This window comes from Balearica regulorum, chromosome 8 (assembly GCF_011004875.1).
Source record: "Balearica regulorum gibbericeps isolate bBalReg1 chromosome 8, bBalReg1.pri, whole genome shotgun sequence".
Taxonomy (NCBI): Eukaryota; Metazoa; Chordata; class Aves; order Gruiformes; family Gruidae; genus Balearica; species Balearica regulorum.
In genome coordinates this window covers 31763211-31781564 of record NC_046191.1, presented here as the reverse complement: position 1 = coordinate 31781564, position 18354 = coordinate 31763211, and the positions used below count along the sequence as shown (strand labels likewise).

At 40.0% G+C, this 18354-nt stretch overlaps 1 protein-coding gene across 20 annotated transcripts in view; it reads right to left on the bottom strand.

Annotated features, from left to right (window-relative positions):
• Positions 1-18354, bottom strand: part of RC3H1 (ring finger and CCCH-type domains 1) — a 75177-nt gene that overhangs the window by 24594 nt on the left and 32229 nt on the right. For 11 of the 20 annotated variants that reach the window (XM_075760501.1, XM_075760504.1, XM_075760508.1 and 8 more), the window contains exons 4-15: positions 18113-18352; positions 16784-16959; positions 15698-15898; positions 14410-14542; positions 12149-12267; positions 10106-10218; positions 7567-7848; positions 7042-7259; positions 5377-5753; positions 4058-4189; positions 3306-3458; positions 121-331 (exon numbers count right to left, since the gene is read on the bottom strand). In XM_075760501.1, coding sequence (XP_075616616.1) covers positions 121-331; positions 3306-3458; positions 4058-4189; positions 5377-5753; positions 7042-7259; positions 7567-7848; positions 10106-10218; positions 12149-12267; positions 14410-14542; positions 15698-15898; positions 16784-16959; positions 18113-18352 — 2355 coding nt within the window. Of the gene's footprint in view, positions 1-120; positions 332-3305; positions 3477-4057; positions 4190-5376; positions 5754-7041; positions 7260-7566; positions 7849-10105; positions 10219-12148; positions 12268-14409; positions 14543-15697; positions 15899-16783; positions 16960-18112; positions 18353-18354 lie in introns of all 20 variants that reach the window. The other 9 variants (XM_075760516.1, XM_075760513.1, XM_075760498.1 and 6 more) reach the window with 1 other exon arrangement.

Below are 18354 nucleotides of genomic sequence, written 5' to 3'. Positions count from 1 at the left end.
CATCTCATCTAGATTTCTAAGACAAGAAACAAGTTTAAAGGGGCTGTCTTCAACTTGCACTACACTGTAGCACTAATGAAAATAGCAACAGCCAGCAAAATCCAAGAGCACGCACCATACCTGAAATGATTGATTTGGTGGTAGCTCCCTGAACCGCCATGGCCTGCATGGGACCAGAATTCTGGTACATCGCTTTGGAAGTACGAGAGATAGCCCCAAATCTTGACACAGTTGGTCGATCTCCAAATGGAATGAGGTCATCATCACCAGTCTCTGCTGCTCTTCTCTGCATGTCTAATCGCTGGTCACGCATGGCTTTGCTATCTACATTCTGGACAAGACATGGAAGAGGCAGTCAAAAACTTACTCAGAAATGAACGAAACCACATTCCTATTACAACAAGCTGGTACTAGTAAGTTTCTCTTGTATTCTCAATTCCTTTCATCCTTCAACTAGTCCTCCTATTCTTTGGTTTAGAACTCCACTGTTAGAATGATGTCTCTTTAATGGTCTAACTTCAGATGACCATTACTACCACCTCTGTGAAACAGATGCATGATTAATTGTGAACAAATCTAAGAGAAAGGAGCAGCAGCAAAAGGAAATTAAGACAGAGAAAGTCCAATGGGACAGAAGGGAAAAAACCCTCCAGAATAAAGTCAGAGGAGTTCAGTGGGCATCTCTGAGAAATCCGTACTCCTTCCAAAGTCCAAAAGCAACTTCTCTGAAGCCCCGTGTTAAGAACTGTATCACCTAACAGCCTGCAGATGACTCAAAATGGGAGTTGTTCAGTACAGCACTTACTTGCACATGTCTAGTACATGTTTTCAGGCATATTTTCATTAAGCTGTAGTACTGCGTGGAACATCCTGGTTTCTAACTCAGCTTCAAACTGAAACACCTTAATGGGTCAGCAAATGAACAGATAAGATGTTTTCTCTCTACTCAAAGAACTTTGCCAAGCAGTCACAAAGGAAAAGATGTGCAAAGAAAACAAGCTTGATTTAGCAGGCTAAGTCAATTTGACTTAAAAGAAACAACATCATAAATATTTTTAACAAAGCTTTTCCTGAGATAAAGCTACACTAGTTATGGGAAAAGTCACCTGGAGTGAATAACTTAAAAATACCAGTAAATGGGTTGTTCCATTAATAAAAATATTTTTAAGAAGCTTCCTCAACATAAAAGAAACAAAACAAACTAAAAATACATGCCCCCCTCCCTAAATAATCACCACATCCAGACAAATACAAAATGGTAATAAACAGACTCAATTAAAAAAAAAAATTGTTAAGTGCTTAGTTAAATGGGAAAGCTATCTGTTGGCTGTCAGAAAACATAACACAGTAAGAATTGCCAAACTTGAGTTAAGACTTTGCTAAAAGAAGTAAAACTGCTAACACAGTGCTGTGTACAGCAAAAAGAACAAGGTAAGTGGGACTACTACGCAAAGAAGACTGACTAAAGGCTAAAAACTTCTGTATGGTCCAAAATTAAAATAAAACTCTGCAAGCCTTCAGTGAGGATAAGGATTGCTAGAAACAGACATAGCTAAGGCAGGAATAAAGGGGTGAAAACAGTAGTCACAACTGAGTGAGAAGCTAAACAAGAAATGTAATATGCTGAAATTGGAAGAGGCACAAGACAGCATCTACTTCAGAATTCTGGAAAAAAAGACATTTTAATCTTGAGTCTGTAAATTTTAATTTATTTCCACTTACTGAGTGGGGGGAAAGAACATAGTAAAGTTGCAATGCCATCTGCATAAAATCCAGCATTACACACTCTCAGATGATTCTGTTCTCATCCTCAAAAAAAGAAATCTCTTATCAGCAATAAAAAAGAAGAATTAATTCACTTGCCATCTGCAGCGAAGGTCTCCTGAGAATTTTTTGCTGTAAGGAGACAAACTGAAGAGCAGCAGAGATCCTATTTGCGTATCTGAAAATTGGCTCTGGGGCAGGAGAACCCTTTGTTTAGCAATCAAAAAAGGAGGCTGCTTCTCCAGAACCCTATTACTTCTCTTAATTGAGTTCCAGTTTGTTTGCACAGTTTTCCTAGCAGCAGGGATGAAAGACAAGAGCTGTTTGTTGGTTCCTGAACACTGCCACTTTGACAGAAGTAAGCCAATTCTGAGTAACCTCAGTACTTCCCCAGGTGAAACATGACAGCGTTATGACTCAAGACAAACGGAGAGAGCGCAAAAGGACATGTAAAAAACCCAAAGCTGCAGATGAAAGGCCTTTTCTTGCTCTGATTTTTCTGAGAGAAAGCCTCCTTTTTGCTCCCATTTCACAGAGTGCCTTCAAGGTCTTACAGGAAAGCAATTCAGTGGAGAGAAACCAGATGTATTTAATTCCAAGGAGGCAGAGGGGATTCAGGGAAGCCTGCCTGTGGGCAAAGAGGAGAAGCGCAACAGGAAAACCCTGTGATTTAGTTAAGTGGCTGCAATAGGTTAGCACCTGTCCACATATCCATTCTGGATAAAAATTTCCTCCCCCTCTCCTTATGGGTCAAGGAAAGGTCACCATGACAGTGACAATATATAAACAAAGGACGATAGAACACTTTTGCAGATGGGAGGTGAAGGAGAAAAACAGATTCATCTCTAAATAGCCCCGCAGGCTAAACAAGTCCTTTCTCTTGAAGACTAGAATGTTTTCCTACTTGCATGAGCTACCAGCAAACTTCTTGCTGTTGAGTCATGCTTAAACATTAGGAAGAAACAATAGTGGTGGTATTTCAGAATCCTATTTCTCCTCTTCTACATTAATGGCTCCCAACAACGACACCCTAGCAGCCCCCCCCTTTCTTGCAAAACTGACCTAACAAAAATGCAACAGCACAAAATAAGATGACAGACAGACACCCATGGCTTCAGTGAAGGATTGAATAAGCACAGTATAGAGTTAGAAACTGCCCTCAAAAATAACCAATCTAGTATTATGTTATGACTATGCTTCTCTCAAAAGCTTCATTCAAGTTTTGAGTATTCTTGTGGTTACAAATCACAAGAAGACTCCTTCAAGTAAAAACCAGTAACATTGGTAACAGCAGTCACAATCACCCTAAAAGGATTAATAGCACAAAGTTACAGCATCTCCTTCTGACAGAAAGGAGCACAGGAAGCAACAGATGGACATGTTTAATTTAACAAGCTGCCAGTACAGAGTCATTTTTGGATTTCAGTAAGTGTAAAGAATCATAGCAAAATCTCTCTTGCTATCCATGGCTTTAGAGAAGAGTCCTTCCCAACCCACAGAAGCATCAACTTTTCTTCCGAATTCCCCTAATCCCTACGTACCGCCATCTCCACACTCCTTGCTGCCACAACATCTTTGGGTTTTGCATCTTTGGTTCCAATGTAGGAGCCGATGGTGTCACAGGACCAGGGAGAGTACTGGCTGTAGTCATTTCCTTTGTATTTCCCAGCTACCTTCAGGTCTTCATCCAAGTACTGTACAAAAACAAAAATCTGGTTCTGTAAGTGAAGGGAAGAAGCAGCTTCACAGCAACAGCTACTTAGGTTCAGCAGCAGTGAACCTGAAGAAAAACATCACCAGGATTATTTTTTTATCGGATGCATCATCATTTGGAATTGGGCCATGGCAAGCATGAAATGTGTGAAATTCTGATCACCTGGCTGCACTCCCAGTGCTGACTGCTCACTTGGCCAGTATGAAAGTGATATGTTGACCTTGGTTAAAAAAAAACTTCTATCAAGCTGTTACTTAATTCTAAACATGTCAGGGGCAAATGAAGCAAAGTCCAGTAACCATGAAAACTGACTACTTCAATTAATAATGGCTCAAAACTAATTCTCTCGGTTGCACCAAAAGCAGATAGCTTAGGATCAGTGGTAGACCAGAGAATCAACAGTCAGTCGAGAGAATGGAGACTGCACTATAAGGACTTCCCACCTGGACCACAAAATCTCCCCCTCGCCAAGACTGTACTGTTCTAATTTTCTTGTTGTCTTCACCTATCAGCACACACAAATTCCAAAATATTTTCTAAACATGCTACTAAGATGCATTTTTGTCAAAATATGCTTACCTCCTCTGAATGAAAAGGATGAGGCAAGGTTGGTGACGGCGCAAAAGGAGGTGGAGAAATCACCTTCCTCTCTTCAAGCTGGGCCATGATCTCTTTCCTTCGTCGGTGCAGTTCGTCAAGGCTGGGATGAGGCTGAAACACAGACACACGTTACAGAGCTTCTGAAGCATTAATGCACAAAACTAGTAATTTCAAAAAAATGTTTACCCAAACAAAATATGGCAACCATATACTGCAAGAAAAGGAAAATACAGTGAATAGACAGTATCATTACAATAATAAGTAATGATCACTTTGTTAAAGCCTATCTGTTAACTTTCATATTTAATATAGGACATAAACATTCCCACACTGGCCAGAGTGTTCGTTCAAGACACCCTAAAGGCAGAAAGGCAGGGAATGTTATCTGCCTAAAAGTGATTAGATCCTCAACTAACCCATGTGTTTCTAACTTTAAAACTACTCATCTTTTCACTCACAGGTAACTCAACATGACTGTGTTCCAACCTGGCAGTTTCCACTGGAACATGTTCCAGCACGGCAAGTCTCCATTTCAGTCATATGGGGGAAAGTGGTAGAACTCTACAGATCATAACCTAGTCACAATTAGTTTGCATTTATTATTCATTTTGCAATAGAATTAAACATCCCACCAATGTGTCAAAACTCAGAACTGGTAGGTCTATAAGCTAGGTTAAAAATGCTTCCTGGACTCAGCAATTCAATTCAGAGCCTTTACTCTGAATGACAGGTATGTAAATCCAACTGTTCTACAGGACTCAGTTCCAGCTGGTGCTTTACCAAAACAAGTTTGCACACTTCTACTAGGAAGACCCTCCAGTTAGCAATCTTGAAGTAGAGAAAATTTGGAAGAGCAGAATTTTTAGTTCCTTTTTCAAGGGATCCATGTTTGCACAGTTATTTATTTAGGCACAGAGATGGCGAGTTCCAGATGGGCAGTACAAGAATGCACACGCTGTATTTAATCTGCACTAGAAAAAGTAGCCATCTCCAGCCTAATCTTTGTTGGAGAAGTCAGGGCCATCTGAGACTTCCAAATTAATTACAATGCTTTTCTACTTCGAGCACTAAGTAGCAGCCCGCTCTTACACATTAACATCATCACAATTGCAGAGTTGACCAGTAACTAAACTGCCTTCCACTTTTTGATCTGCCTTGTCAAGTGTACCCCTTCCTAAATTTCAAACTTCTAATTCCTCACAAAACCCATCAGTCACCTTACTGCAAAAATATTCTACTTCAAGTAGTTTATATTTTCTCTCTAAAATAATTTTAAAAATGCAATATAAAACCCATACCCTGTGGCATGAAGGTCTGATCTGACTGAGATGTGGAGCCACTGGGCAATAACCCTCTGTCTGCTGGTATCTGTCTCTGGATTCAGGTACGTAGGAAGGTACAGCTGCTTGTGGAATTTCAATAGGTACAGGGCTTCCTCGGACAATCTCCTCTCGCTGATACGGCTGGACAGGGGGATATACGCGACGGCTGTCGTAGTGCGGTGGGTATATGGGTTGTCCCATAGGAGGGTACTGCTGCGGCTGCGTGTACTGTGGGCTCACCACACGGTCCTGAAGGTAGGGTGGGTAATGGTCTAAATAAGGTGGACCAGGTTCAGGAGCTGATGGAGGAGGTCGGACAAAACGAGACATGGACTGAGTGGGATAGTAAACTCCTGAAATAAGGCAAGAGGAAAAAAACACAAAAAAAGTGATTATCACAACTGTCCACAAAAACAAATTGTTCACATACTCCAGTCTACAAGTATCAGAACGGTATAAATTAATTCACATTTGTTGCTTGCCCACACTGTCTAACTGGTATTTCTACTAAAAAATTAACCACAGAAAACCTAGAAAAAGCAAAAGTTGATCCAAAGCTCAAGTGACACAGTTTAATTATCTAAGTAAGATACCAGCAAGGTGTAAAGGTTACAGTAACTGGAGAAGTGATAAGACTGAGCCCACCACAGGTGCCACAGAAGTCCTGTTAGCATACCAAATAGAGATAATTCACTAGAATGTCTAGCTACACAAGACCTAAAAAGTAAACTCAAGATTAGCCTGTACATATGTATCCATGCAACTAAAATTCGATTTGTCCCAACATATCGGAGCCACTGCCTATGTAAAGAAACTTGGATTAATTAGAATTTGAAGTTACCTAAAGATTTGTTCTAACTCTTGAACAGTAGAAGGAAGTTTCAGTACTGTGAATCGAAGACTTCTAAGATCACACCTCCTAGGTACCTGAAGATTTTAGTAATCTATCTGGGATCTCTGGATAAGTCAAAAATATGCATGAATATGTGCACATCGTCAACATGTGCAGCAAGTTTTGTGGACAACTCAGATCTTCATTTGCACACAATAATCAAATGTAAGCTTTTTGGTTTTTCTTCAAAATTCCCCCCCCCCCATTTTTTTTTTCTTTCCCAAAAATGGCGTGTCCACACCCCTCCACACACTTTCTATGGCTTTTTCTTATTCTTTCCACTTGTTCCGGTCTTTCACTCCTCATTTTTCTTTCAGATTAACTTGACATCATTTCTCTCTCCAATCTTACATTGCATAAGAATCATTCCCCGTCTTTATATATAGCTATACCTTTTCTTTTTAATCTCCTTCAATATGATCTTTCTTCACTTGGTCTCTTCATATTTCTAACTCTTCCTCTTAGTTCTTTTTTTATGATGTTTTCTTTTTTGTGCCCAGCCCTTCTCTCATGTCACTCGTCTCTACCCATCACATGTATGTGCAGACATTTCTGAAACTCTTACACTTTTCTCAAGACACAAGAAGCCTGCCAATTTCCATTTTATTATGCCATCACCACATTAGTGCCTGTAGTCCATGTGATATGCAAAAGAATGCCAACTTAAGGGCTTAAGTAAACACCAGAGTGGGAAGAAAGAATAAAATCAGTATGAAGATGAAAGACAGAGAGCGTGGTCTCAAACTTACCTTGTTGGTAGGGTGCTGGCTCAAATGGTGGGGCAGCTCCTCTAGGATCTTGATAAAACATATCTGCTTGCTGAGTATTATACAGCTGAGACCCTCGTGGTACCATTTGCAACTGCTTGGTGACAGACACTGAAGGCAGATCTGTCGGTGCCCGAGCGGGCACCGGATGAGGGTTCACTGGTAAGGCAGAAATAGAGCTCTTGGGGACAGATTCCAGCCTAAAAAGTAAGAAAGATGGCACTGCTCATTAAGGCCTGACATAGCACACTGTACTTTAAAAACACTGTTGTCTATATTCCACCTTCTAAAGGCTTACATCATCTTCTCCAATTAAAATATAAGCAAACAGGGAAGTAAAGCAGTTTAGAGTTTAAGCTTTAATCACTTTAAAAAAAACCCCAGAAACCAACCACCTAACCCCCAAAAGCCCCCTGTTCTATTTCTTTTCTAGATAATGGCATTACTTTGTTTCTACTGCATATTTACACACATGACACTTTAAACAACAGTTAGGAAGACCCGTACAAGTCAGGAGGGGATCCAGGGGCACTGCTACTCAGATGGTCCATCTTCCCTGGCTTCAGAGCAGTTTCATAACTGGAGTCAGTCCCTCGAGAAATTAGTTGCGTCACCGTGCTGCCTGTTGACACAATTCCATTTGGCAGAGCAGCAGTTTTCCTATTGGGCAAGTCCACTCCCCCTTCCTCCGAGAGGATAGCTCCTGAAGGCAGGCCCACCTCATTTAGCTGGCCCAGGGAGGCACTCAAGGGTCTTCTTGGAACCAGACGCTTGTTCATTTTACGGAATCTTCAGAAAAAGAAGCCACGTATTAAAAGTTGAAACAAAAACCTAAAAGGAGTTGTATTTTCAAGATGCTACCAAAAGCTCCAAGTTTCAATTCAAGTTTCCTAAGGGAAAAGTTTGTTAGACTACAACTTCACTGCTATTTGAACTGTTAATAGCAGTTTCAATTGGAAAAACACGGATGGATTTTTAGTGAGAAGTATACCAAAAATTCACAGCTAAACTTCACACTGCAAGTTTAAAATCTTATTTCCTGTACATATATGCATTTCAACTGTACAGATGAAAACCAAACACTGCATAACACATTACTAGTAGTGACAGAAGCTTCAGAGTAAGAATCACAGACTATTCAAGTCTATTTTATTCAGAGAAGAGACTAATAGCAAAAAATTAAAGTGACAAAAGATGAACAGATTCCCTTTTGCACCATTTGCCCAACAATAAGCCAAGTTAAGCCTTTATTGCCCTGCCCTTTCATCTAGAACACAACATTATGCTCAAGAGAGACTGGCATATGTGGGTAGACACCCAATCAAAGGTGACAGGAAGAGTTTATATAGGACCCTCCATGACAAAATACTTAGAAAGAAAAAAGTTGCACAGTGCTGCCCTCTGGATTTTTCTGAACAATTTTATGAATCTCTGTTGCAGTCTCCACGTGTGCAGGACACAAAAATAATCTAAAAAAATTTAATACTTGCCTATGCACACTGGGTCTTTGCCCTTTGCCAAGAGGAGAATCAGCTGCTGTATATTTTATAATTTGTTATCTAAGGCACTACCACATACTTCCCCGTAACCTTCTGGCAAACTTAAAGCTATAGATATACAGGAATGACATAGCAACAGCAATGCATATTATTCATATAAAACACTTTTAAAAAGGAGGAACACTAATGCAATATCTACTCAAAGGAATTAAGCAAAGAAAAAAGGTTCAAGGAAGAATGAGAACTCAAAAGTTCCCCAACCATCTAAAGAAACTGCTGCAACCTGCAACAAAACAAGCATTCACTTCACCCCACGACAACATTACTACTACAGCATACAAGCCAGTCTGGATAAAACAGGCCTCTTCCACCTGCAAAGCTGACAAACAGTCCTTCTTGATACATACAACTAGTTCTGCGGCACACCACCTTTGTTAATCATCCAAATCAGCACTACCAATCCCCATTTTCTTAACACCATGACAAACAGGGAAAAACTCCAACTGTTTCTGCAGAACACAAGTATCAAAGTCCTATTCTCTGTTCATTTGAATAACTGCCTTTGTCATTCTAACACCACGTGCTCTGCTTTTTTTCTTCCTGTTTTGCCTATGCACTGCTAACTATACAGCCAATGAACTGCCACAGTAATGCTTTTTTGCGTTAAATTGCTCATATTAATGAGTTTTAGATTAAGGAGGAAAAAAAAAAGACAGACTGCATACTATTTCCAAATCTTTGGAGTTTTCTGCTGATTAAAAAAACCCAAGCACCTTTTCTTTCAAAGACATGAATTATTTTAGCCCCAAAACCAAGTTATATATGCTGCATAAAATATGCTGCATTTATTTAACTGTTAAATAATCCATTTTACTTGAAAAAAATAATTAACCTTCAGAACAGCAGCAACTTGCTCTTGGACAACTGGGTGCCTCCTCTACATACATAACGAATGTAGCTTATTTACTGCAGACTTCATACAGCCACTATTTTTAACTCTTCAACAATAGCTTTAACCACTTTTAAGTTACTGCATGGGCAATCTGTCAAAAAGTTTCGAAGAATAACTGGTGCAGAAAGAAAACTTGTGATGATCAGTTTTAGCTCTCTGGATAGCCCTAGCAGCACAGAAGAACAAGAGAACCCCTACATCTGGAAAACTGCCAGTGAACCTACTTCTCACACCTGAACATAAAGGCAAGATGAGAAATACACACAAATAAATGACCATAATGGATGCAATCAAACAGTATGTTTAGTCACAAGAAATAAGAACAACAGCCCACCTCCAAATTCTCAAATAATGCTTGTGTAAGCTTCAAACTTTCAGAGCTGCATTACTGCTGAACAAAGCAAACCATCCTAAGTTTTGGAACTGTTTGTTCTTAAATAAGAGAGATGACTGTTACAAGTTCTTCACGTTATTTCTTGCTAACGTAACAGACAAGTTATGCCTCCTCTCCTCATTCCTAGATACGATAAATAACTCTCACGGATAAGATGGTAGAAATCAGTCCAATCTCTGTTTCCTAAGAGCTAACACTTACTTTTCTAGCTCCTCCTGAGAATGTGCAAAGGTGCAGCTGGCGCCCCGGGGGCATCCTCCTCTCTGCTTCATGTCTCGGCACATGTATGTCTTGTACTTGCTGTGCTGAGGAGGCTGACAAGGTTAAAGAAACAAGGTGAGATACCTGAATATAAGTGCACTCAACCAAGAGCTGAACGCATCCTCTTATTAAAGGCCTGTATTTGACTGTTGGCAATTCCTTCATTTTCATGTTTCAGAAGTACCTAATGTGAAATAAATGACTGGAGCTGTATTTGCGTTTTGTTCTTCAACAAAACTAATAGATTTGAGAGTAGATATTTTGACAACTAAGTCACTACCAGGGTTTTAAAACATTTTTATTCACATTCCTTTACTGGAGCTTGATTGGAACACAGCTGTGCGTTTCAGGAAACAGTTAAGTGGACAAAACTGATACAGTTTGAAAAACAACTACCATGCTTAATCAGAAATTGCCAAATAGTCATCAAGCTTTGTGGCAGATTGAAAAGAAATACAATTTAGTCAGTTACCTTTCCTTTGCTTTCTGTTAGCTCAAAATGGCACTTGCATACCCCTTTGATCTCTATGAGAGTTAAATTTCATCAAGTTCCCTTTTACCCCCCTTTGGACTAAAAATCTCTTAACTATCAACGATAATTATTTCTGTCAATAGTTCAGAACACAATCTTACTCCTACACAGATCAGCAGGGAACGGGTTGTCTTCTAAGTTTCCCAAGAAACAACAACTTACTCCAATCTTGCTGTCTGCATGTACGCCCATTTGCCAGTTTCTCTAAATAAATTTTGACAGAAGGCCAGAGGTGGTCTCAAAGACGAATTTAAGTTCCTACAGTTTTTATGGCAGAATCAAATCAGAGGCAGAAATACCCTATCAGAGTTCCCACCAAGGAAAAGGTCTTTAAAAGTAAACTCTTGCTTTGAGAAACTCCGTCAAAAGATGTAAATCCGTAAGAAGCCATCTGCAAACTGATTTTTTTTTCCTACTGCAGTGAAAATAAGATTTCGGCAGGCTGTACATAAGCTGCACAGCCCTCTGCTGGCCACCGCTGCCAGCCAGCAAAACTCTGCCCAAGGCTCAGCAGATGTCCCCTTTCCCACTGGGGAGGCTTTAGGTTCCCTTCCAAGCAGCACAGCATGTACCAGGCCTAGGCAATGGTCTCACCAGAACAAAAACCTTCACTGTTTTTCCACCCCGATTTCCACTTGTGTATTCCTACTGCTTTTGCTGGTAACAGTGCTCATTAGGCACCCCAGTGAATGCAAAAAGGTAGAACAGCAGAAATAATTCACATTGATTTTGCCCCCCCCCCCCTTTTTTTTTTTGGCAGAGATAATCTTTCCACTAGTTCAGCTCCTCGAACCAGCTCTCCAAGAGGATGAGTGCCAAAGCAAGGGAGGGAGTGGGAATGTGTGACAGGCAGCTCACATTTATATCAACTTAGCTACACAACAAAATGAGATCAAAGGAACATGTGATAAGATAACTATGAGATAAGCTAATACATATATATTTGGCAACTTCATTTCATTTCTGAAACAAAAAAAATTTGTTTCAGGAACTTGGATTGCACCTTTATATTAAGTCTTCCCAACTTTACAAACCATTAAGCACAGGTGTAAGAACAATTTCATCAACACTGAGCCATCTGGCTGAAATGTGTCACATTAAAACAAACCCAAGAAAATTCCTGCAGATCATACTGCTAGGCACCCCAGCTTCTCTTCCCCACCCTCTAGTCAGGAGGGTTGTTTCTTCATTTCCCTATGCTTACAGCTGGATCACACTGTTTTCTTTTCATCTAGTGAGCTGTGCAAGTCAATGCAACAGGTAATTGAGGGGGTTTCAGGTTTGGGTTGGTTTTTTTTTTCTTATTTCTTTTTTGATAAAAATGATGCAGCAGTGACATTTTAATCAGCTCCTTGTCAAACTAATCTCTCCAGATGACATTAGTAAACCTCTACCACTGGATATAGCCAATAAAATTTAGAGATAAGCATTTCCTAAATGATTTCTTTTACCTGTTGCTGATCTGTTCCTTTCTTGCTGTGATTCTGGATATAATCAACTAAGCCATGAACCACAGTCCTCACAGCAACTAGTCCATTTTCCAGTTGTTCCCACGTCGGAGGTGGAGCATCTATTGTATTGACAGAAAATATAAGAAGAAAAAAGTCAGAAGAATTTTCCAAAACCAGTTACAAAGAAACCAGCAGTATCACACAGCTTCACTAGACAACCGGAAAGATTTTATTTGAAATGTGCATCATAAGACAAAAAGCGTTCAGCACCTTAATTCAGGGATATGTACCACAAAGAATAAAGCTACCTACAGACTCAAGATTGAGCCACACAAAATATCAAATGAACCAGCAAGACTATTGTTAGCATGTCAAATTGCTTCCTTTTACCAAAACTTTCCTATCCCACAAGAACCCCAGAGTAAATGCATTGTACAAACTGCACATAATAGGAAGAAAAAAAAAAAGAAAAAAAATCAGGCTGAAAATCCCTCTTTGCATTTCGACTCCTGTAGGTAAAATCATTCTGTACAAATATCATCATGACTGGCCTAGATCACGCAGGTAGAGTCACTGAACAGCAACACAAATTGATGCCTCTCACATGGGAAATCATCACAAGGCAAATCTATGTATCAGACCACCATCTAACATACAGCAGTGTGAACAAATTGTACAGTCTTAATTCTATAGGGGCACTTGTTCTTTCTAGCCAATTTACTTCTCTAATCATTTAATCTGTTCCAGCAGATGACACTCCCACCACGTGCCTACACTGCTGCAGAACACAGGGCCTCAAAGTGCTTCACTAAGCGCCTTTCAAGATCTTCAGCACAATTACATTCTATCCTGCTCACAAGGACTAAATTCTCCCAGAGGAACTTCAAGCAGGGAACCAACTCAACAGCACGGAAGGGAAACATCAAGATCAGACTCACCTACTGAAGCTGGGGGAGGCTATTAGTGATTCCACTTTCCATATCAGTCTTTGGCTAACAAATTTGCAGTACACACGCAGTTTTGTCCCTGACTTGCTACAATATGAAATAGTTGGGAAGAAAGCACTACATCTCCTTTAACTGTAAAGTACAACTGGTCCTCATTTGAAAGGTAAGTTTATATGTTTAAAACAAACAGAAACTAAGAACTACAACTTTTCATCTCCTCAAGTCACAGTTTAGGCCTTCACACTATTTTGACAGTAATATTGATTTTACAAATACTCACAGGTACAAACTAAAACTTCAGCACTCTGTTCTGTCCCTTCCCTTCTCCCTCAGACAGTCCATACTCACAGTGCTGTTGATCTTTTCAATAATTTCTATCTTTCTCTCCTTTGTCACCAGCTTAGATTTTATTTCCCAGTTACATTCTTTTCAACTAACCTCTCCTTCCCAGACTCTTTTACACCTTTGCGGAATTACATATTAACAACAAAAATACTAAGTTTCTAGGATAACAAATCTGTCTTCTCTAAACTGATTTTTGCCCAGTTTCTGTCTATGCAATTTATCAAAAGTCTCCTTTGAAATCCAGAATTGTTTACATAGAAGATGCTTTATGATTTTAAGCTGCCTCTAAGAGAGTCTTCTGAGTGCAATGCCTGCAGGCTAGAGACCTCAGATCAAAACCAATACTCACGATTCCTAGAACAAGGACAACGACATACAATTTTTAGATAAGTTCATGGAAGTCCTCAATCTGGTAAGTGTTTTCTTGAAGACTTCCCCTCATTTGTAAATAAATTATTTGCTCTGGTGAAGAGCTGGAGAGAAGATCTCAGAGTGACAGCTAAGGTTCTGTATTAAGCACAGTGATTCCTGTTGCTCTGCAAATCTGTTTTCAAATAGCAGCACGTGTACTAAAAAGGGGAAAAGGAGGAAGCTTAGACTGCTGCCACTCCCCCTGGTTACCATTGCCCAATATCAAGTACACACCATGTAACCTCACAGGATTGTACATATTCAACATCCTCATCCATGCTCACCCAGTGCTGTCAAACAAGGAAGCTCTCTTCAGAGAGCTGGTGAAATTATTCCTGCTATACTTTTGAATCTATTTTAGCCTCAGAATAGTTCAGTTCCTCACCGTGATTACTGCTGATCCTAGGCTGGATATGAATACTACTCAAGAATCTTAAAGTTATGAGTTAGAGGATGTTTCCCTCCACTTGATGAACAGCTTTCAAACCTTCAACAGTGTGAAGCTCCTCTTGCTAAACTGTAAGTTAAAGGGTTTTTTTATAAAGCATCTAGACTTACCTGGACTGGGATCAATATTTGCCAGGAGCTCTAGGTGAGGTCGAAGACGATTCAGGTTGGCTGGATCTCCAGTCCTCTGAAGAGCAATAGTTAGTTCCTGAACACTCTGTGCAAACGAGGCTGGGGTCTGCAACTTAAAAAAGTTATAATAATTAACTTCCTACAGGCAAAGCAATCCTCACGGTTTCTGAAGGCTGCACCAAGCTCACAAGAGCTGTCTTCCAAAACTGGAGTAAAATGGTTTTTGCACAAGCCCATTTCAGTCAGTGCCTTCTATTAAATTCCTTCTGTGGCATAAAGAATGCACAATTATTTGACATCGCAGGTTAAAATACAGCTCTAAATAGACAAAACAAAGGCTGGTATCATTTCTAGCAACTTATTTCTTTTCTGTGTTGTGCTGGCACCCAGAAAAAAATATAGAATATTAAGAACCGTTTAATTTAGATTTCTGAAGAGTCCAATATCTCCAATCCCCAAACTAACTGGCTTGCATGCTGCTTTACACTGAGTACAGCAGACAATCAAGAGTGAGATGGTTGAATGACAAAGATAGTCAGCAACGTTCCATTTACTAACATCACCCAATTTCACTCTTAAATCCTTTAATTCTACCTAGATCCTTCAGGAGAGGTCTGGCAGGACACCTGAAAAGGTGGGCAAAGGCATAAATACACAGCAGACCGATCTTGAAGCTAATCCTCCTGCATGGCAGCCACAGCAAAGGCTTCACAGCTTTTGTAACCATTCAACAGGGTTCAGCTCTTCCCACCTGATTTAGGCACTTGAGTCCCCTAATTTAAAAGCCCAGCTATCCTATGTCCCCTCTAAACAAAAAGAGATCTGGGCATTTCCAGAGGCCAAGTCATTTTATTTAAGAAATGTGCTTCCGTCTCTCTCTCTTACTTCAGGTAGAGACTAGGGGACTGATTTTCTTCAACTTCTGCACTAGCTTCCTGCCTGGAAACACAAAGCATTAACCTGTTACTACATTGGCAGTTATCAGCTGTTCAGAAAGGACACAGCCCAGCTGTGCAGCTAACCTTTGTGGTTTCCCCTCTGCAGAAAAAGGTAAAGTAGAAAGAGATGGTAGGATGGCAGAGGGAGTGAGATTCATCAGGTTACAAATATATATTCTAATTATTTAGGCCGTAACTGGTTTTGAAATAACAGGGCAAATGATTAATGGGTTAGTACACACAGGCACAATTTGTAAATTCACGTTACAAGCATTTAATCTACTACAGTTGCAAACAAGATAGACTGGGCTGATTTTAGATGGCTTTACCTTGTCAATAATAGACTGCATGTGGGATTTGTGAGATTGGTCTCCATATAACAGCGAGGACCACTGATCCGGTGCAATGCGTAAACCTGCTTCCATAGCAATTTGAACTATCTGGGAATCGTGTTCCCTTCTGAGAGCTTCGTAAGTCCGAAATTCCTCCTTCAGTTGCATCAGGGAGGAATCCTCATCTCGCTTTGTCACCTAGTGGGGAGAAACAAGCCAAATGCAATTAAGCAGGATAAAGCCAGAGATGACGTAAAGTCCAAGGCAAGTGAAATCTTCAGTCAGTAACTAAGTTCTTCCTCCCAAACTAAACGGAACTATGATACTATGGAGTGATTACTAGTTCCTACTAAACTAACATGCTCTTCGTGAAATGGATACCAAACATAATTTACTCAGACTCTGACCCAGATACTGGTGGAAGCATCACCCTTCCTAAACCACTTGACAGCATCCACACCTTACTTCTCCAATCAAAGTATTTTGTTTGTATTGCAGAATTTTGTGTGAGGGTACAATTAGCAACCACAAAGCATTTTTCTCCTCATTTAGCAAAAGTGAATGACATTTAAGTTGAGTACCTGGGAATGGACCATTAAATACTGTAAAGTCCAATAAGCAGCTTAACTTCTCTTTATACAGCTCTGATATCCAAGAGCCTCATATTTCTGTTTCTAACCACACCATCACTCAATTAACATAACTGGGGATTTTCCAGCTTTAAGCCTCTAAGGAGATAAGTTATGCTGATTTACATACAGGTTTTGTTACTGTGCATCTATTAAACCTAGACAGAGTCAAAACTTAGATTTACGGCTTAAAGTTGCAATTTCAGACTACATTGCCATCATGACAAAGAACTCTCCAAACACACGTGGGACCTAATGAGGAATACTTTCTATAGTTACACATATTTTTAGACACATTTCACATTACAGGACAATGAAAATTGATGGGAAAACCAACAGTTTTCAGAAGTTGTGAACGTGTATTAAAAATTAATTCTAAATTGAGGAGTCTTTTTGTTATATGAAGAAATATTTTCCCATATTATGAAATCTCTGAGCAGAATCATCTTTGTACCTTGAAGCACGAGGCTCTGTAAAGCAGCTGGACAACATGCCCAATGCTAGTTTTAGAAGCCTGAGGAAATCGCGGCTCCAGCCTCTGAACCACAAAGAGAACCAAGACCTTCCGTGACAAAGCAGATCCATCTTCCAGAGCCAGTAGAACCAGCTTTAAAGCCTCCTCTTGCATTGCTGGATGGGGAGGAAATGTGAAGAAGAGAGACAAAAGACGAGATAAGACCAGGAAAGATTTCTGCACAGTTTCTTGCTTCCCTACATGTTGGAGACCAGCTACCAACCCCCCACCCCAAGGCACACAAACCCACAGACAGGAAAGGGAGCTGAGCAAGAAGGGACAGAAGAGAGAGAAGGAACACTTCCAGAATCCTAGACTGTGACTGGGGCAATAGGACTTTTTTTTTTTTTATATATATATATATATATATTATTATCTGTTCTATTTTGGGAATTAGATATAGGAAGACTTATCTGTTCCTGTCTACATATCTCTCAATTACAAATATAAGAGTTTTAAAAGTGTATTATCTACGTCCCACATCTATCCCAGCAGAAAAAGCTGACAGGCTGAGGAAGGGCAGGGCTGGTTCCCATGCAGGTAGAAGAGCAATTAGTGCCCACACAAGTACATTAGGTGCTGTAGCACCACATATTTTGCTAGGGAACAAGCCTCTCTTCCCTGCAGTGGTGCAAAAGTTAGCATCCCAAAGGTAGCCTTCCTCCATTTGTTTCAGTGGGGGAAAGCTTCCCCCACCCCCACCCCCATTTTAAGAAATTCGCTTAATATTTCAAGGCATTATATTTATTGCTCCTCAACAAGTGAAGTCTACATTTTCAGTAACAAGACTTACTAATTTTTAAGCAAAACTGATTTAGTATTCTATGAAAAGGAATTTAATTTCTAAGTGTCTAAGAGACCCACCCCAAATGTAACAAATCTCTACCCACAACTGTTTTCTATGTTTATTACTATAGAAAAGGAAAAGAAGCCAGACTAAAAGTCCAGTCACTTCTAGTAATCTTTTTTTTTTTTTAGAAGGGTCTTACTTCTTCAAAGAATAGCAAGTGAGAAACTACTTCCCATTTTATCATAGGAACAAAAGCACATACATTATTCTGAATTTTACAGAAGACTTGCAAAAGCACTGAAAGTGTGAGAAAGTCCACAACAGCAGCCCAACAGATATATCATTAATTCTGAAGGCCTACTATTAAGAAATTAAGCCACAGCCTATTAAAATCACTCCCGCAATTTGACATCCAGTTATCAATCCTCCTCAATTCTGAATTACTTCTAGTACAGAAGTAGCACTGTGATATTACCAACCTGGCCCAAGGAACTGGCACCCTCTGGCTCTCACTGCAGCCCAGAGGTTGGAAGAGAGCTGCTGAGGATTTTGATGCTGAAGAATGAGCTCTGTGACTGTTCTTTCACCGAGTGACCGTGCTGCACGCATGGCTCTGATCCGTCCTTCTTCCTCCACTAGCTGGCAGTGAACTAATGTCACAAGTTTCCTTTGCATGGGACGACTTAGCACGCTCTGAGTGGTACTATTAAGACCCACACCT